Raw genomic sequence first — 20,736 nt, 5'->3', positions numbered from 1 at the left:
TTGTTTTTGTAAAATTATTAATTCAATCTGTCAGTCTTACAGCAGATTCTGTTATTCTGTCGCTGGAAAAAAAAAAAGAAATATTTCTAAGGTTTAGAAACCTTAAAATATTACATGACTCTTGTATATAGTTTTTTAATAGACATAAGATTTATAATTGAAGCCATAGACATTTTTATACAGATGCCTTTGAAACTTTAAATTGGATATTTTTTAGAAGTGGATCAAACAGGAAACTTTTGATTTGAATTTGAGATCAAATTTATAGACTGAAATTAAATTTGTATCTGCATTATCTAAGTTTGGAAGCTTTACTCAAATTATCAAATAAGGGTTATGGTGAATGGATTCTTTCCATGGAAAACTTTAAAGGGCTAGACTGGTTTTTTCAATGAATTTTTTTTTGGTCTTGAATGTGAAATACATAATACTTCATGCCAACATATAGAGAAAGATGCCCCTTACCTTTCGTAAAAGTTATAACATGAAAAATCCAAGCATTAAGTCACAATTGATAAAATAATTCTTTAATTATTGGACCACTTGAACCAATCAGCGTTAACTACACATATTTCAGACCAGAAGACGCGATAGCAAATAAAAGTATTGATCAACTTATTTCATTTCTCATTATTGTGATTTTGTGAATTTTGCTATAATGATAATAATCCATAATTTCTCCATATAACAACCGGAGAAGAACACAAAGTTGATTTTTATATTTCTGATCGAAAATTTGTTGCCATTTGTAAACAAAACCTTCTGCGCATGTCCGTGGTCTCGGAATTCCTTTCCCAGATGCTATTCAAGAGAATTCACCGGCCTCGTATCAATTATAGGAAACTTCAAATGTGATGTTTTAAACAATTCCTCGGTGGCCAGGTAAATTTATAGAAACTATATAAAGGGTTTAGATATAGTTTCACTCATAATAAGCATAATTCTTTAAAAATAGGTATAGTTGTTACAACAATCAATGCCAGAAAGAAGAAAAATATCTTAAAACCCTATAATTGAATAATACCGTGATGTCTATTTCACAATTTAGGATGTAAAACTCTCATTTATTTTTGTTTAACATGTTGTATAAAATTGTGCTTTATGATTTCAGCTTTGTTTACGGTAATGTGTTACAATGTCCTGTGTGATAAATACTGTACTCGTCAACAATATGGATACTGTCCCAGCTGGGCATTGAACTGGGAATATCGTAAAAAGGCCATCATTGAAGAAATTAAGACTTATTCTGCTGATATCATCAGTTTACAAGAAGTTGAGACAGAACAATTCCATAATTTTTTCCTCCCAGAGCTGATAGCAGAGGGGTATGATGGTATATTTCAGCCCAAATCTCGAGCTAAAACTATGACTGAACAAGAAAGAAAACATGTAGATGGCTGTGCCATATTTTATAAAACAAACAAGTGAGTAATTATCATTTTCATTTTTTTTTTATGACAAATTTGAGACTTGAGTATTGAAATATTGTCTGCTTCTTTTCTCTATCCTCTGTTGTTGGCAGGTAACTCTTATAAAAGATAATTTGAAAAAATTCATAAGGAGGAAATAAAAAGAGAATTGATAATTGAACATTTTATGATGACAATGTACTTAAAATCATATTGTTAAAGCCATCGAATGCAGACAGTATTGTAAACCTTCTTTTTGTCTGAAATCAACTGATGCCTAGTGTCAGGAAGTACAGATATTCACATCACTTTAAAGAAGGAATTCAAACCCTGACTCTCCTACAGTAATACTGGTAGCTGAAAATCAGCGCGATCTGTTGGATCTTTAAGTTGATGTCTGATGTTTTGGAGGGAGTAAGCATATCTTCTAAATTATGATTTCTATTTTTAGGTTTATTTTGATTAAAGAACAACTGATAGAATTCAATCAGATTGCTATGGCTAATGCTGAAGGTTCAGCAGATATGTTGAATCGGGTCATGACAAAAGACAATATTGGTTTGACAGCTCTTCTAGAAACTAAGGAAGGTGTATGGGAACATGGTAAGTGAATCTACTCCCTCTTGTCTCAGTTTATCTTACTAACAATCTGTTTTACTGTATTGCTGATGTTTCAGGCTCATGACTTCAATGTTTTGTATTGTAGGGTTACCACCAGAGAATCAAATGAGACAACAGATTATGGTAGCGACTGCTCACATTCATTGGGATCCTGAATACTCTGATGTCAAGCTTATTCAAACTATGATGCTTATGTGGGAGTTAAGAAATATCATCGAAGATACTCTTCAACAGTTCCGACCCAATTCCCCGTCTGCTAAAGATGTTAATGCCATGCCATTGTTGATGTGTGGTGACCTCAATTCATTACCAGACTCAGGTAAGCACCTTGTCACTCTGAAATTTAGTTTTTGTTGTCTTTCTGTGTCGTAAAGTTCATTAATCCATATGCTACAGTAATATTAAAAATAGATTATCTTTCAAGGAAATGTACATCTAGTCAGCTATCAAACACTTAAGAAAAATCAGTACTTTGATTTAGTTCAGTAATATATAAATTAAAAAAAAACTAAACAATACAATAATAAATTTTACATGAAAATGAAGGTAACCAACAACAAATTTCTAGAAGTAAATATTTTAAACTAATGACCAATTCACTCTTTACAGGTGTTGTTGAATATTTGACCAATGCTAAAGTTTCCGCTACTCATATTGATTTCCGACAATTAGTCTATGAGTCTTCACTGAAGAAGTTGAACCCTAATTTAGCGGATAAAGAATCTCTAACTCACAACTTCCGTCTTGGACGTGCCTACAATAATAGTGAGATTATGCCCAATACAAACTATACGTAAGTATTTCATGTTGCTTAAAAAAATTCCTACCTTTGTGATACGAATCCTGCACAAGGCTTTTTCGGCTAAAAATTGAAACCATGTAGATGTGTCACTTTTAACAATTTAAATTAGTTCATGTTGGCCTCAAAATTTACTTTTCTACTAATGGAAACATTAAATCTTCAGCCAAAAGATGAAAATAAAATATAATTATAGTTGGCACTAAAATGGCTTGAGACAATCTTTTGTATTCATTAAGATTTTGCCACTTTTTATTGTTTTGTTGTCAGAATTCCATATAAAATACTTAAACATTATCTCACTTATTTTTTTGATTGATGTCATTTTTTCAGGTATGATTTTAAAGGTATTATTGACTACATCTTCTACTCTCGTGATCACATGAAATTACTTGGCATGCTGGGAGCTGTAGATGATGAATGGTTTAGAGAAAACAAGATTATTGGTTGCCCTCATCCACACATACCTTCAGATCATTTCTCATTGTTTGTAGAATTTGAGATGCCATTACCAAAAATGATCAACTCCTCAAGGCCGTCAGGACCTCTTAACACACCGAATAAAAGATAGTCAACCATCAAATCGTCAGTTGGAAATTCGTCCTCGCATTAATCATGATTGAAATTCAAACATTGTTTTTAAAACATATCAAAACGATGACTTATTTCATTTGGTGTACAAAAAGTGACCAGATTTTATCTTTTCATTGGTTCATTTTGTAAATATTGACATCTTATATATAGGGGAGAGTGGGGAAGGGTGGGACAAGCAGGGAACTGAAGGGACATTGACAAGTGACTGCCAGGAAAACTATTTGTTGTCCATTTATTAAAAATCTAGTGAAGTTACTCTGATATAAATGGCATATTCATCAAACTTAATACTGCTCTTGGCTTGCTGTATCAGAAATATTATGCTTTACTGAAATCTTTCTTAAGCTCTTCAATGCAATATGATGAAAAATTATAAATCGATCCAATCAGTATATTGTATGACTGAAAGACAGGTTTTAGAGACCTTCATGAAGAATTCAACAATTTTAAACCTAATATTTTAGTTAAGACATTTAACCAAATTTTACATGAACTTTTGAATATTTTGAATTGCAATATGGATTATGCTATCTGTTGTCTATATTTTGAAATTTCAATTGAGGTCAAACTTTCATGTAAAATTGTACACTCATCAGTATTGTTCAAATAAAATGAACTAGAATTTCATTATTCAGTATTTTCACTATTTATTTTTGATCTCAACAACCCAGAAAATTCATCTGTTTTCAAAAAGCAAAATCTTACATTTTTTACTTTGCACGTTTCCATTTGTCTTTTCATTGTTTTTAACCTTTTCACCATTTTAAATTAGAGTTGATAAAATATAGATATGATATTAGCTTGGTTTAGAGGTGTGCTCCACTAAATGCTTAACAATTTGATTGCACATGTTCATTTTTTGATTTTCACATTCAAAAGCACAAAGAGGGATAACAAATATTTATAATTGGTTGAAATGTTCATTCCTAGTATTTTGAGTTGTCCAATCAAAAACAGGTAATCAGATTTGCATTAAAGGGCACAAAATCTAAACCAAAGGTGATAGTATTTTTTATTTAGAAGAGATTTATATTTTGAATAAATTTTGACCTGTAGATAGAGTATAAGATAGTTTGTTTAATAAAAGAAATAGAATTCTAATGAACTAGATAAAGTGTCTATAATGTTTTTGATTTTAAATTTTCTAAAATAGGAAAAAATATTAAATGAAATGCTTGCCAAGATAAATTTGGTACAAAACATTTTTATAGAAATAAATATGTAAATAAAGATTTGAAATATTTGTGAGGATGATTTTTTCTATGGACCATTTTGAAGACTAAGTGCTACTTTCTTTTTCTTATTTAATGTTGTCTGTATTTATGTCCAACCATTAGTGATGTGTTGACCTTGAACTTGATCTTAATTGAACTTGGCCTATATTTTGCCATTCCTTGTAAGAAAAAAGAGTGATTTTGAATATCGGGGCATGGATTCCAAAAGTTTTATGATTTGTATAGTAGGCATGAGAAATACCACACTGGTACAAATTGATAGCAAGATTATTTTGGAATAGGATTATGATCAAACTCGACATTCAACACATCAGAAGGTGATGTCAACTATCTTCACAATACAAATTAACTTAAATAATGGCATTGTTAAATGAATTTTGGAGTTAAAATACAGAGAATTCCATGCAGATTAGCCATTGATATTCATCATTGTTATCATTGAAAAATACATTATGAAAATATCAGTATGGAAGCAATAAAACTACAAAATGGCATCAGCATGCATTCTAAAAATGCTGCCAAATTGGGCCACATGTATATTGTCTAGGGGCAGCAATCCTTCATGATTTTCACCTTTTTATTAAAATACTGGTAACTTCATTTTGTCATTTTGATTGCCGTAAAATTACTATTCTAAATTTTATTTTTATGAAAAACTGAGCAACTGCTATGATTTCCATTAGAGTTGGTTTCTTTATCAGAAGATCTGAAATCAAGCACATCATAATTCATTCTCATCTATTCTGGCAGCTTTGAATTTTAACCTTCATTTTAGACATTTATAATTTTTGTGAGAAAAAGACAAAAATATTTTCTTGATTGATGAAGTTCAGATTTTTAACATTTGTCTTTTCCAGACAGATATTATTATAAAAATATTAAGATTTGTGAATGAAATTTAACTGTTCACTCTGCAATAGCATTGTCTTAAAATGTTTTTCAAACTTTTTGAAATTTTGATAACGTATGAAATTATTAAAAACATACTGAAGAAAGGAGTCTGTACATTCCAAAATAAAAACAATGGACTTTGTCAACATCCTGAATTATATCTGCAAGATGGTGGTGACTTGATTGTGGTTGAACAAACTTAACCATTAGCTAGCAATGAAACTTCTATTGTGATCAGCCGTTCATTTGTCCTTGTCTAGAGCAGCTAAAATTTTCAGGATGTAGATACATCATTAGAACAAAAAAATTATATTAAAGCCATGTTCGATTGCTGGTTGATTTCTATTTGCGATATATACACTGCAAAATTAGCTTTTTTGAATATTATATCTTTAATGTATCTTAATGCAATCACTTGGAATCGAACATGCTCTCAGTTGTTGTGCCATTAATAGTGTTTTTAATTTTCTTATAAATGTATTTTGGTCTGTCACAGGGTGTTTTTGTGTCATTTTCTTAACATTGAGTTTTCCTCGTCATTTCTAATAATAAAGTTTTGAAAATAAAAATTCTGTTTTTTTTATCACTTGGTTTTTGTGAACAATAATTAAATCAAAATACACATGCACTTGAAGAACTTCATCAAGACCGGACCAACTATTTTTGGCTGTTGTGTTATCTCAACCTGTTTCTACTGAAGCATTATATTTCCAGTTAGAACTGGGTATTGCCAAACGTACTCTGATATGAAACATCTGAGGTAAGAAGTGATCAAAAGTAACACTATCTTCAAAGTTTCACCAATGGAAATTCTACAATTGTATGATGTAGAGTAATATGTCTATACATGGTTTTCTGGTTTGCCTAGGATACAAGACCATGGTATACAATAGGCATATGTTACTGTATGTATCAATTACCTTAACGCATATTCCGAATACAGGTTTTAACATAGTCCTCAAGGAAGAATGACGAATAGGGGTGTGGTTTGGAGACTATGACCCTAACTGTAATGGGGATCTTTGCTATGAATATGCAAAATAAAGTAAGTGGTAAAAGTGATCATAGAAAATAAAAATTAATTATTGCTTGATATTTCTACTACAAATATTCTACCTGAAATTAAAAAAAAACCTCAAAAGATAGAAATGTTTTATTTCTAAGTGTCAGAAAGCCAAATGTTCAGATTTTGGAACCCCTACTGAAAGTCATTAGTGCAGATAATGGAAGTTAAAATCTTACAATGGCACTTCATGTATTGTGCACTGCTGTGAAAGGGATTCTAATGAGGTTTTCTAGCCTATGTATGAAGAAACTCATAAATTCTATTTGCCAATACAGATTTTCCAAGTCAAGGCAAGGTTTGTGAATTCCAAGTATATTATATTCAAATAAGTAATACATGTAATATCTCTTTTAAATCCCTGTAGATCTTAATAGGCATATTGGTTGATGATTTTCAAAACTCTTACACCTCTCTTTTGCTAAATTATTTAGAAGGCGTAAGAATATAACCTGCTCTTTTGTGTATAATATGCTATGTTCAAATATTAATATAAGGGGGAAAACTGGTCAATATTATGTGATGTTCCGTATAACTAGTTGTGGTCTGTAGGTTATTGTTGATAATTTTGATCAAGGGGAGAAAACTCTATTTGATAACATTTCGGGTAATTTGAGGTCAAATACTCAAACAGCTAAATCGGATTTTCTTTTTACCTCTCCTATTTTCAAATTGACAAAAGTGGCATTTCAGATAATACAGGATTTTTCAGAAATTAAATGATTGTGATTAGATTCCTTTTTTAGTAAAAAGAAATTGTGCCAAATTTCTATCTACTTTCGCTTTCTTGTACTACTGGCCTCATTTTCGTCTCACCGGTACCACGTGACTTTTCACCCATTACGATTTTAGGCAACATGGCTTCTGAGAAAGAGGATCGGATTGCGGAGGTATTTTTTATCATTTCTACCTCTTTTTTTTTAAACCCAAAGAAAGTATATATGATATACTATGGTCAATAGTTACCCAGTTGTTCGATAATTGTTTATAAACGACAGGTTGACCGTACGATTAATTCAAATTAGTGGTATAATTGAAGACAATCTGTTGGGATTTTACCCATTTTTTTTTTATCATTTTGACGAATTATGACCACGTTGTTCGACCTGTCAAATCATTGTTTCTAAGTGTTACTTTACGGGGACCAACGGTAACTTTAATTTGAAAGTTTAGATGTATATCCCATTCCATTGTAGATTCTTAGAATAGATAAAAAAATTATGATGCGATAGCTTTGTCAGTTTTTTAGTGGACACAATCTTAAGCATATTTATATAGCCTATCACCATATCATGGCTAATCTATCTGGTTGTCTAATATTTATATATTGTTGATAGACTACTCTCAGTCTTATTGCTTTTATAAAGAACTAAAGTCTGCAATAATTGAGGAGGACAGTATGAAAAAATCTTGCATGAGGCACATGGCCTATATGATTATAATTCTTAAAATTTTGGGCTTGGGCCATTTCGGTTAGAGTTAGTGGCAAATTTGACTTTACCCCATGGCCATGTAATAAAGTTAAGCCTTCATTAAATTTTTTGTGTTTTGAAATTCATTAACAGGATACAATGATGGATGAAGAAGAAGGTGCAACATCTCCAGAACTATCAGCTGATGTAGAACTTTCTTCACAAGCTTTAATAAAACATCCACTACAGAATAAATGGGCTTTATGGTTCTTTAAAAATGACAAAACTCGAAATTGGGCTGATAATTTACGCAAAGTTACTGCTTTTGACACAGTTGAAGATTTTTGGGCGTAAGTATTAATTTACATTTATTTAACGTATGAATTACAATTATTTTATGGTCAATGCATTGGTGGGGTTTTGCTGATTCAAATTAAAAATGCTCTTGTGGATGGAAACACATGAAATATTCTGAAATGTAAAATTTATAAGAATTTAGGTTTAGAAATTTAATCTTTTTTTTCCATGCCTAGAGTTACTGGGGTTTTGTCTGTGGATTCTAAATCCAATAATTTTCGATATGAATGTGTAATTGATAAAAGATATTCTGTAGCTTTGTATAATATTTTTGTTTGATTGAAATGCCTGTTTAGTAAATATTCAAACTCTATTTCAGATTATATAACCACATACAGAAAGCCAGTAAATTAATGTCAGGATGTGATTACGCTTTATTTAAGGTACAAAGTATTTAAGTTGTATGTCCGTGTAATACATCTGGGAGCTGCTGTGAGTTAGACGTTTGCTCGCTAACCTAAAGGTCCAGGGTTCAATCTCAGCATAGGTCGAGATAATACCTTCGGATTTTTCAACCCGGTTTCCCCCTGTCAGTGATGCAGGATAGAGGAGTTGACATGGTAAAAGCGTCTAGTCGTTCGGATGGGACAATAAACCGAGGCGCTGTGTGCTACAGGCTGTGCACGTTGAAGACAGTTGGAAATTGAAAAAGAGCAGACTAATGCCGCTGTCCTGGCAAAATTTCCAACATCGTACCATCAAAACATATTTTAGTTTATAACTTTCATATTACTTGCTAATTAATAACTAATTAAGGTACAATAGGGTGTAATACTCCCTAATACAAATAAAATTTCTATTGTTATTATTAGGATGGTATTGAACCAATGTGGGAAGATGATCAAAATAAACGGGGTGGAAGATGGATGATTAATTTAAATAAACAACAGAGACATTCAGATTTAGACAGATTCTGGCTTGAAATGGTGAGTTCACGTATATTCAGATTTGATCTGCGTTCACTTCTCATCCATTGCTCATAGAGGCATTTATATATTTACATTTCTGTTTTTTCTGGTTGAACACAGTTTTACTATAAAAAAACTATGGTCATTATATTTATATTATTGATATGATCTTTGTAAGACACATAGAAGCAGGAAAGTAAACATTAAGAACACAAGTTGAATATACTCCTTCTAGTGGTTGACAAAATATTTTCTGTTTTAATGGAAAATTTGATTTTAATATTTCAGTTATTATGTTTAGTGGGAGAAGCATTTGATAATTTTAGTGATGATATATGTGGTGCCGTTGTTAATATCAGAAACAAGGGGGATAAGTTAGGGTTATGGACACGTGATTCTTCGAGAGGAGAGGCTAATGTAGAAATAGGGTAGGTATGATATAAAATAAAAGGGTAGTTATTTGCAAATACAACAGAACATGCAAGACGAGCAACCTTTGTTTTTTCCTATGAATGGCCCCTTGGTTATTGTTGTTCTTGTAAGCAGATTGCTTTTAATGATATCTTCTTTAAAGAAAAGAGAAAGTTTGATGTGATCTCTTGATGGAAGAAGATTTAACAAAATTTTTTGTATTAGACAGCGAAACACAATGTATAGTATACTACTCCTTAGATCTTAAGCTACAAACTATTATTTCTGCTGTTCGATAATCACCATATAAGCTACTAAATAAAATTATTAAAGTTAAACAAATTTTAACAGACCGTTTTGGCTTTTTAGGGGGATCATTTTGTCCAATGATTTTTGTTGAAATCAGAGTAATTTTACGGGCCATTTTGATTATTGAATTTGGGGCCATTTTGACTAATTTTAATTTTTGGTTACTACAACCTGGTTGTTTTCAGTTATTTAGTGTGAAATGTAGCTAAAGGATTAATTGTTTGTATATTTCAGTAAAAAATTAAAAGAAAGATTAAATATACCTTCAAAAATAGCTATAGGTTTCCAGGTAAGTTGCTAAACATGAGTAACAGGGACAGGTACAAAATGAAAGAAATATTCCTAGCTGACTGATTTTTCTGATACTTGTATTAGAAGTTTGAGTATTGAATAATTTTTGAAATGTTAAAAATATAAGTATAGGTGAAGTTCACACCTGAAATTATGTGTTTTAACAGTTTAAAGGAGTGTCTTTTGTTGAAGGAATTAACTGGTATTTTCCACCATTTAGCGAGAACTGAACATTTTGTCAACATGCTTGTCTTCTGTTTACAGGTTCATTCAGATACTATCACGAAAGCAGGTTCAACAGCCAAAACACGTTACCAAGTTTAACATAGATGAAGCCACTAGCCTGATAATTGTGCTAGTGAAAAAACAATATCGTGTGATTGGTGACTTTATCAAACTGTTAAAGATGAGTGTGGATGACATTGATTTTCAAGTCTAACTTTGAAATACAGAGAAAATTGTTGTGCTCTAGGTACACAGAGCAAAGTGGTGTCAACTAAACTTCAGACTGGCAAACATGTTTCTGTTGTGTTACTAACACTGGTTACTTTGATTAAAGTCATTCTATATCTCTACAGCTGGGCTTTACTTTACTTTATTTTGTGGAATTTTGACATGCTACTTCACTAATGAACAATTTTACTTACAATCATAGCTATGTTTGGGGACATAGCTAATAAAAGAAATAATTCTGCAATCCCAAAATATTGAGAAGTTGAAATTATTTCCAGCCTGTAGTGTTGTTGAAAATGTTTTTTGATGAACTAAAGTTACATTGTCTACCTGATTCAAGATTAGAATACAAATTTTTTGAGTGTCTACAAATTTCATCTTGAAGCCCAAAAGATAAAGATCATATGGGTTATATATTGTGTGACTAAACACCACTTAGCAAGCCATAAGACCAAGTGAATATAAATATAATAAGTAGTTAGATTGTTCTCACTCTGCTCTGTGTATTAGAAGTATAGATTCTGATTATGTATATTGTGAAGATAAATCTGTTTTTGTGATGTGGTTGGATTGTTATGTTATCATGTTAAATTTTCTTGGTAGCTTTGATTTGAATGTAGACATATTTTACATTGATTGGCTGGGGTTAAGAAATTAAAATGAACTTATAGACTACCATGATGGATACAGATCAATCCTATCTTTGGGTTGATATTTAACTTAAAGTGCCTTTTTTCTCATTTGTTCACTCATCAGCCATTCAAGTTAACTTTTTAGACTTCAAATTAAAGAATGATTTTAGTAAATACCTTTTTGATAACATCTAAAGTAAGAGCTGTAAGTTATGGCAAGTAATGGCAAGATAACCATAGATAGATAAGATATCATCATTAACATGGCTTCTTACAAGAATAATTTCAAGTATAAAAGATTTGTAGATATTTTCATCAATAAGAATTCAGATCAGTTGATCTTAACCTGACCATATAAAACTATAAGATTTCTTGTCATTACCCAGATACTAGAGTTGTAAAGCCTTCTCACACTGAACTCCTGAATTAAGTTTGTGATTTTTTGTAAATGTTCATGAACTTTGACCGTGTAATGTTGTGAAATAAAAGTCAAAGATACTAAGTCACTAAAATAACAGGTATATAGATTTTCATCTATTATTGCATTTGCTTGGATTTGAAGTATAGTGTATTGAGTGACTATGAGTTATGTCCCCTATTTACGATGTACATATTGTAATCTTACCAATGATCTTGTTATATATTTTGTTACTATTATTATTCAAGGTTGGATATAGCTTGCATGTTAATAGATTGGGCACCCCTTAGACTATTTCCCCTTGCTATTTCAATAACTGGGCTCTTTATTAACTGCATTTTCAAGCGATTGAGCAGTAACAATAATATTAATATTTATCATACATACTGATACTAAAATTTACCAAACAATATTAACTCAAATTGTGTTTAATTAATATAATGGCCTGTAAGTACTATTTATATTGTTATTGTTGATTATGTGTTGTATACAATCCAGCTATATCCACCCTTGAATAATATTATATATGATTGTCCAGTTAAAATTTTAGGATTCTGTCTAATACATGTGGTAGATTTGGCTTATTTTTCTAATTGCTTTATAACTCGCCTCTGTTCTAAGTTAGTAATGAAACTCACTATGGTGGGTGTTGAAGGTTTTGATTGTTGCTAAGATGTTGAGTTTTTGTTTGATAATCCAAGAATAACTCCACAAATTAATCCATTTCAAGTCAAGAAAACATTGAATTAATATTTTAGCTTTTCTACTAATAAAGCTTTGTGGTCTTTGAGTATGAAATTTCATCTTTCATTTAAAATTCTGGCTGAATTTGTAATGACTTCAGAAGAAATATGTTTAATATAATACCAATTATTTATTGATAGCTTTATTAGTGCTTTGTAGATATTCTTTATGTAGTCTTAGTCTTTACACAGTTTCTGTTGTTAGTGTAATTTTTCTCCTATAAAACAGAAAATATTTGCAAAATGTCTTAAGGAATGTGTCTGTCATTGACTAGTAAAGTAACTCAACAGTATACCATCTCTAAGATGGTATTTAGATGGTATTTAGATGGTATTTAGATAATGACACATGACTGGCTATTTCTTCTAATTTAAAATGTCATATTGTCAAAACATGTCATAGCCTTTGCTAAGGTCAAGATCATTTATGTAAATTTCTGGACAAAATCATAATTCCGCAACTCCTAAAAACAGATTTTCTACTTGTCAATCCTACAGCACTAAATAGTATATGGCTGGTAAATTAACTCCAATGTTGAAATATGTACAAATTTCGGTCAAATAAAAACGGAATGTTCCAAATGTTAATTGTTTAAGTTCTTCAGTTTTTTCTTTTGTATTAAATGCTATCAATGGTTTGAATTGTTATTTTATCTGTTAAGTCAAGAATACAGAACTTTCTCAGTTACAAAAGCATAATTCATTAATGAAATGATGAATTGAGGGCTTCAGAACCAGGCCAGATCATCCACCAACCAACTGCCCCATATACAAAATCTTACCAAGCTCATGCCAAGATTTAGTTTCTACAATCAACGATGGATGGCAGCCTTGTCTGGCCTGGTGCTGCTGATGTGCACCATGCAGTATTAATTTAAACAGTAACAGTCACACCAATAACTAAAGGTGTAGTAGTAGTCTAGCCTGCATAGGTAATGTTACTATCTATTCTACTGAAAAAATAAAGTGAGCCCTTGAATCAGACCTGCATGTGCACAAATAACATTACTAGATCAACAAGTGGTTGCCTAGCAAGAAATGCCCACTTCCCTGATACATTTTCATTATAAGGGCGTCGCCAATCTGCCTCAAATCGTGCCAAAAATCTAATTAAAAATCATTTAAACAAACACACAAAATTTAATAAAATTCTATCTAAAACTGTCACCTCTATAGCATTCACAAACCAACAAATTTTGATGCATTTTTCTTAAGTCAAGGGCAATGACTTAAAACGCGTTCATCGAAAGATTGTCAACTTTGAACTCGACTAAGATCTCATTACAAATGACCACACCAAATTTCATTAAAATTGTGTTCTCACGCAATTAGTGGATGGACAGACCAACGAACAGGGGCAACGCCACTATATGACTGTCATATAAAAAGACATAAGAACTGAATCAAATATTGAAAGTACAGGCTTCCATAATGATAATAATATAGAGACAAATACAAATTTGTATTTAGGGAAATATATCACAGTCTATAAACTTCTTAAAATGCTTTATTTCTGAATTTTAATATGACAAAAGCAAGATCATAGTTCAAATTGATTAATATATAACTTGATACTAGATGTCAATTATATTTACAAAAAGAAAATAAAAATACATCAACCAGTATATTGTTATTAAGGTTGTTAGAAACTACTAGCCATATTTTACCATAAAGACAGACATTTTTAAAAAGTATAATCATAAGTGACCAAGTTTTTGACGATCATGAACAAAACAATAAAAACTCTCTTCACTAACAAACATACAGAACACTTATATAACGAGTTATCTCAAAAGAAAATTTGGTTATGTTATTATATATCAAAAATGCAATTCTAAGATCGCAATCAGCTCATCTCCTATCAGAGATGATATCAGTTAAATGACTTTATGAATTTTCTTACAACAAAATACCTTAATTATGTTCTAAAATAACAAAAAGTTTTAAGCACAGAATATTGTCATTAACTACAAACGACTGTTATTTGAAAATGACAATCATTTAATTCAGTGTTGATCAAACTTATTTGGTAACAACCATTCAATAATATCGTCAGGGCAATTCATTAGATTTCTCCTGGACTACATTCATAGACAATTCTGAATTCTGAGCCTGAATTTTGTTGAAATGATGGAGTTTATGGTTATCATGACTGGACATATAATGACTCCTATCTCATTACACACACAATTATCAGTTTCATATACCAGTCCTCATAAACATACTTCAATAGTTCAGATCCATAATCATGGACCCTTAAATGAACACATTAACTTATTTTAGTGTCACAAATTTTATTCCTTAAAACATTACACATATAGCACTCATTCATCATCATCATCTTCGTCATCATCATCATCATCTTCCTCATCGTCATCATCATTATCTTCCTCATCATCATCATCATCTTCACTTTCATCATCATCGTCGTCATCAATTTTGATAGCAGGCTTCTCAGCCTGTTTTTTAGCTTTTAAATCTGAAAGACACAAGATAAGTTGTTAATGAAATTTTAAACATATATTAAATGTGGATAACTCAAACAATCCATAATCTACTGCGTATGAAATAATGTTAGTAAGCAAATTGTAATATTTTCTTTCCAGCACAACAGCTAAATCATGAAAATCTACTTTAAGGATGTTAAAAAGGCTTTTAATCTGGCACATGCAAATAATTATAATATGGGTTCAAAAATAGTGCTTACTGAAGTCACCTGTTTGATTAAATGAACTATTAGAAATAATTCAATTGCCAATGTTTAACAAGATATGGTAGCCTAGTTAAACAGAAAGCAATTGAACTCTGAACCAATTCTGTTCAACTCGAACACATCAATATCAACTTACCTTTCAAAGTCTGTTGGTTCACCTTGGCTTTAGTTTTTTTCCCTTGTAACACGACTAACACATTTTCCTTTACTTTCTTACCATTAGTGGTTTTAAGAGCTTGTTGGGCATCCCCAGGTTTAGTGAAAAATACAAAGGCAAACCTACAAAATATGTTAATTTAATTTAACATTACACTTAATCGAATTATCTCCAACTTATGCTTCCTAATTATCTTGAGGCAGATTTCAGCAGTTGAATAATAATTCAGTGAGACAAAATAATTGACATTTATCATATATAGCCTTTCCACTTCAATAGATTAGAAAAATCTACTTTAAAGATGTTGCAAAGGCTTTTTTGATGTAGCACTGCTGCTTGGCCTACATACAAATAATTGTATATAGGTTCAAAAACAGTGCTTTAAAAACAACCGAATAAAGCAGCACAACAGTAAGTCTGACAAAATTCAAATTGTCTTTCTAATTGACTTACCCATGAAGAGCTCCCTTTTTACGTTTGGGCATGTGTATATTGTCACATTTAGGGAACAGTTTCTTTAAATCTTTGTCTGTACATGTTTCATCAAAACCAGTCACATATAATTTTAATGGATCTAATTCATCTGAAATGTTAATCGAGGATATTATACTTTATTCCAAATGAAATCCCGTGCAATACTTCTGAAGTCTAGTTTTTCTTCAACATGTGTACCCTTTACTTAGGTTTTACAAGTAGTACTTTTTGTGAAATTTCAAAACAAGTTCAAAGTATTTTTTAGAGTACATATATATATATATATATTTATCTATATTCTTATTATAATAATCGAGAAAACAAATATTTCGGTTCACTACTATGTATTTAAAATTTCTCAAGGAATGGATCCTTCTTCACAAAAACGCTAAATGAGAATCTTTGGGATCATTGTTCTATACAGAAAGAGCAATCCATTTCTGGGTTTCTTATAATAGTGAAGTTTATACTTTACTTACAATCTGAAGAATATTTGGACAATTTTTTATTTTTACTTTTTTCTCCAACAAAATCCACCACAACATCCTTATCATGAAGTTTTTTACTTGAAATCAATTTATGATTTTTATCAGTTATTGTTTCATTGGTAAAAAACAGGAAAGCAAACCAACTGGAAGAACAAATTCATATAATTAGTTACATTTTGATAACATTTACTGAAACGAGGTAAGCTACATAAAGCAAAGTTACTTGAAATAAAGGTTCAGTTATAGGAAGTAAAAGCTATGTTAGTTGAATAAAAAACAAAGTCACGGGTGATGAAATTGACCTAAGTCAATGGAAATGAAAAAATTTCTTTTTAAGGTCGAAATATAATTTAAGTTAATTGGGATAAAAGTTAATTTACAGGAAATAGAAGTTAAGTTACAGCTTAGATACTTAATTACAAATTTCCTGGACATTTGAGTTACTGGAAATGAAAGCTAAGCTACTGGAAATACAAGCTAAGTTATTGGAAATAACAGTTCAGTTACTGGAAATAAAAACTCAGTTACTGGATAAAACAATGTCCAACAAAGTTATAGAATATAAACAGTTGATCTTTCAGTTGTAAAAATAATTCTTGGGCCACTACCTACCTTTTTTTTCCAAGTTTAAAATGACTTTTTCTCAGATGGACATCTTGAATATCTTTACTTAAAGCTTTGATTTCATCTACTGTCACTTCTTGAGGTAAATTCTTAATGAACAATATCTTGCGATTTTTCTTTTCTACAAATAGTTGAAATGAAATAAAGTTCCTCTATTTAGTACCATATTAGGCTCATCAAATAATTTTTATTATAATCTTTATATTAATAGTTTTACATTATTATGATTATAACTTTAGGAGTTAATGTAATGAGATGTATCTTACATTAAAGAGTGCTTGAGATACTCCACAATATAATTTAGCATTTGTCAGACAAATTATCTTTATTGTGTGGTCATCTTATTCCCATTACAAAACATTATGAATATATATTTATTCTATACCTTGTTCTGGATCTATTTTCTCTTCTTTCACAACTTTCTTGGGTTTTTGTTTCTCTTTTTGTTTCTGTTTTTCATCTGGTTTGGAGACTTTAGCTTTTGGTCCTTCATTTTCTGCTTTGCGTTTTTCTCCAACTAAAAACCGTAAATATAATTCAATACAAACAAAAGCAAACATTCCCAAAGTGGAAAAAAGCCAAAATTGATAAATGTTGTATGAAGGAAATAATTTAATCTTAATGATCCATATACACACCTTTAGGTTCTGTTTTAATTGCCTTGTCCTTTATAGCTGTTAGTTTTGTATCTTTAGCCACCTTTGCTTTTGGTTCAGCTGCTTTTGCTTTCTGGTTTGCCTCAGTTTTTCTTTTCTGGCCTCCTTTCAACAATTCTAATAAAAAAATACATATAAATATCAATGCCATATGGATAATAATAATATTCTGGTGAAATGACAGGTAAAGTTGTTCTGCTTTCTGAAGTTACCAGTATCGTCTATATAATTATTCAATGTTGTGATCTTCATGATAAACACCTTCAGGATACTGTACATCAAAGAAAGGATCAGGAATTGATCACAGATAGATATACCAACTAAACATTTTAACGATCACAATTTTGAGTGAAAAAATGCTATATTTGATTTGACACTTACCTATATCCTTGATGTCTTCGTCATCTTCTTCTTCATCATCATCTTCATCATCATCCTCCTCCTCATCATCATCCTCAGCTGCCATTTTAAGATATTTGTCCAAAATGGTGTTTCTAATATTGTCACCAACTGCATCATCATCATCATCATCATCATCATCATCTTCTAAAGAATCATCATCATTTTCCATTTCTTCCATATCAAAATCATCATCTTCCTCGTCATCATCATCTTCATCACTTTCTTCAGTTTTAATCACAGCCTTTTTACTTGAAACTGGACTTTTTTTGTTTCCTGCTGTTCCTTTTGGTGTTTGCTTCGTTAGGTTTTTGACAGAGTTTTTCCCCTTTCCATTCAGTTTTGAAGTAGGAGTCTTCGCTGGTGTCTGATTTTTGGGGGTTGCCTTCACCCCATTTTGTGTCTTTGCAACTTTTTGGGAAGCTGGAGTTTTTTTTTTCAATTGTTGTCCCGGAGACTGTGCTGGAGTTTCTGTCTTTGGTGTTTTATTTTTAGTCACAGGTGTTTTAGCTGGAGTGTTTGTATTTTTAGGTGTCTTCTGATTTTTTGGCGTATTCAAATTCTGTTTCACTGATTTCGGCGTCTGTTGAGCTTTTTTGTTGTCACCAGAGGGAGTGTTTGGTAATTTAGGCGTTTTATTAATAGATTTATTGAGTGCCATTTTGGGTGTACCAACATTTGAATTTCTCAGATTTGGTGTTTTAGGAGTTTTAGGGCCTGGCTTGGGCGTGTTACTTTTTGTCATCCTGAAATACAACAAGGAGAATTTGGTTTAAAATTACAGTCGGAAGACAACCAATTACAGGGATCCCAGTAAGGAACGAAAAAATAGAGGAAATGGAAAATATCTGCTGAAGGTAAAGAGGGCCACAGAGTATAGGTATATAGATTTAACCATTTTAAGATGCTTTGGAAGTCATTTCCCAATACAGTAATCTTTTCATTCCTAAAGGTTTTATTTGAAAATATAAAAACACCACTGGCCAGAAAAAAAGAAGAATTCCTCTAAAAAGAAGAAGTTATGGATCCCTGCAATCTAAATATTAATTTCAGATTCTTGGCCATCCATCTCATAAAAAGATTATACGTTTATACATTTATATAATTTTATCAATAGCCGAGTAGGTATTACTGACACTGTTTGGCCACTATGTTTTCTTCATTACATTTAGTAGATGTGAATTGCAATATCAGTTTATAATAGGATTGAAGATTTAAGACTTATTTCAGGACTGGTGCCATGGCTATACACAGTATATTATATAACATACAGTGTATGTTTGTGTGTGTGTCCTTTCAACTAAAATCATACTAATGACTAACTAATTTTCACATAATTAATAGACTTATCTATTGCTCTGTGACCTAGGCCAGTGCTTTCAATACACCCTAACACCAAATTTCTTTTTTACAAATACAAATAAAATTTTTTAGTCTTAGAATGTTCTTGGGTCAATTAAAATGTTCTGGTTAGTGGTTCAATTCAAAGCTCAATTTATTCAGAGAGTAATCAAGAACCACATTCACATTAAGGATGTCAATATATGCACACAGAAACTGGGGAATTTCATTACAGAAAATGGAATGATAGAAAATTGGAAAAGACTGAAGAACGCTGAACAGAAAATTCCCATCGCACAGGTTCTTCAGACTTCATTTTTCGCCATGCCATGGCATTTTACATGATTAAACAGCAAAACCCGATAATTTTAAGTCTAAGATTATACACTACCTGCTACAAGATTCTTAAATTTTGAATCAACGCGTATTTTTCAAACTTTGTTCAGCCTCACCAAACCTTGTTTTCATCAACACGTGGTTTTTGTTTTTGTGAATTTCAATTATTAGTTTCGTACTTTTTACTGGTGGTAAGTACTGCTTTTAAAGGGTTAATATGTGTATATTATTTGACTGTATTATTCATTATACTATTTCAAAATATAAAAAAATATATCATAATTACGTCTGAAATTGAAAAATTGAACTAAAATATGTTTTCTTCGAAACCAGATTCTATAGCTCTCTTTTAGTTTCGTACATTAAAAAAAACATCCAATTGTCCAATTATGAATTATGATAGTGGCAAAATCAATTTTGCATGAATATTATCTTTTTTTTATAATTATAGCTTTCATTAATTCTGCCAATTTGTTACATAATCCATGAATTTTATTGGTGAAAATGAATTTTTTACGAAAAAAAAGTGTATTAGCTCTGTAGGTAATTTCCCTCGATCCCTTGATTGAAATAAGCAATGTTATTTAGCCCAAGTAAATTTCTTTTTAATTCATCTACCGTTCTACCGATTAAACAAACGATTTTATTTGAAGCAGATTCATTTAATCAAAGTGATTATGTGCCATTTTGACACCACCAGCAGAGCTTGTAAAAGGGAAAACGTTCAAGATCTGTAGTGCATCATTCAACTTCAATTCAGTGAGTTGAGTGAGGCTTATTCGTCATGCACTGAGTGGTGTAGTAGACTACTGCAGTGCAAATTGACTCTAATGATATGTACAAATGCCCCAAACAATACACAGAGAAAAGTATCAACTGTATGCAGGCTCATAGACAATATTTTTGACTCTGACAAGAATATCTTGTTGAGTCACATAGTAAGAGACCCCCCCTTGGCTCTCCTGGAGACCCTCTGGGCCTGGGCTAGCTATATGGGGCTAG

At 31.2% G+C, this 20,736-nt stretch overlaps 3 protein-coding genes across 3 annotated transcripts; 2 read left to right on the top strand and 1 right to left on the bottom strand.

Moving 5' to 3' along the window:
- Positions 1-1,101: 1,101 nt before the first annotated feature.
- LOTGIDRAFT_106923 (hypothetical protein) lies at positions 1,102-3,400 on the top strand (the record flags this gene model as incomplete). Its single annotated transcript, XM_009063816.1, has 5 exons — positions 1,102-1,424; positions 1,861-2,012; positions 2,116-2,349; positions 2,640-2,823; positions 3,163-3,400. 5 exons carry the CDS (start codon positions 1,102-1,104, stop codon positions 3,398-3,400), a joined length of 1,131 nt encoding a protein of 376 aa, XP_009062064.1.
- Positions 3,401-7,455: 4,055 nt separating this feature from the next.
- LOTGIDRAFT_210477 (hypothetical protein) lies at positions 7,456-12,283 on the top strand. Its single transcript, XM_009063815.1, has 7 exons — positions 7,456-7,502; positions 8,178-8,374; positions 8,701-8,764; positions 9,194-9,307; positions 9,578-9,717; positions 10,244-10,298; positions 10,565-12,283. Exons 1-7 carry the CDS (start codon positions 7,470-7,472, stop codon positions 10,622-10,624), a joined length of 663 nt encoding a protein of 220 aa, XP_009062063.1. The 5' UTR covers positions 7,456-7,469; the 3' UTR covers positions 10,625-12,283.
- A 1,753-nt stretch (positions 12,284-14,036) lies between these two features.
- LOTGIDRAFT_229268 (hypothetical protein) lies at positions 14,037-19,888 on the bottom strand. The gene is made up of 9 exons (XM_009063814.1): positions 19,790-19,888; positions 18,040-18,803; positions 17,641-17,775; positions 17,388-17,519; positions 16,991-17,123; positions 16,370-16,521; positions 15,870-15,999; positions 15,396-15,538; positions 14,037-15,025 (listed from the first exon to the last, which is right to left on the bottom strand). The coding sequence occupies exons 2-9, from the start codon at positions 18,800-18,802 to the stop codon at positions 14,871-14,873; spliced, it is 1,743 nt and encodes a 580-aa protein (XP_009062062.1). The 5' UTR covers position 18,803; positions 19,790-19,888; the 3' UTR covers positions 14,037-14,870.
- Positions 19,889-20,736: the final 848 nt, after the last annotated feature.

This window comes from Lottia gigantea (assembly GCF_000327385.1).
Source record: "Lottia gigantea unplaced genomic scaffold LOTGIsca_6, whole genome shotgun sequence".
Lineage (NCBI taxonomy): Eukaryota > Metazoa > Mollusca > Gastropoda > Lottiidae > Lottia > Lottia gigantea.
This window is presented reverse-complemented; position numbering and strand designations above follow the sequence as displayed.

Coding starts and splice junctions, on each gene's coding strand:
- LOTGIDRAFT_210477 (XM_009063815.1), top strand. CDS start 7,470: ATGGCTTCTGAGAAAGAGGATCGGATTGCGGAG. Junction 8,375..8,700: donor ACAGTTGAAGATTTTTGGGC/GTAAGTATTAAT, acceptor ACTCTATTTCAG/ATTATATAACCACATACAGA. Junction 8,765..9,193: donor GTGATTACGCTTTATTTAAG/GTACAAAGTATT, acceptor TGTTATTATTAG/GATGGTATTGAACCAATGTG.
- LOTGIDRAFT_229268 (XM_009063814.1), bottom strand. CDS start 18,802: ATGACAAAAAGTAACACGCCCAAGCCAGGCCCTAAAACTCCTAAAACA. Junction 16,522..16,990: donor TTTAAACTTGGAAAAAAAAG/GTAGGTAGTGGC, acceptor TTGTTCTTCCAG/TTGGTTTGCTTTCCTGTTTT. Junction 15,026..15,395: donor GAACCAACAGACTTTGAAAG/GTAAGTTGATAT, acceptor TGTGTCTTTCAG/ATTTAAAAGCTAAAAAACAG.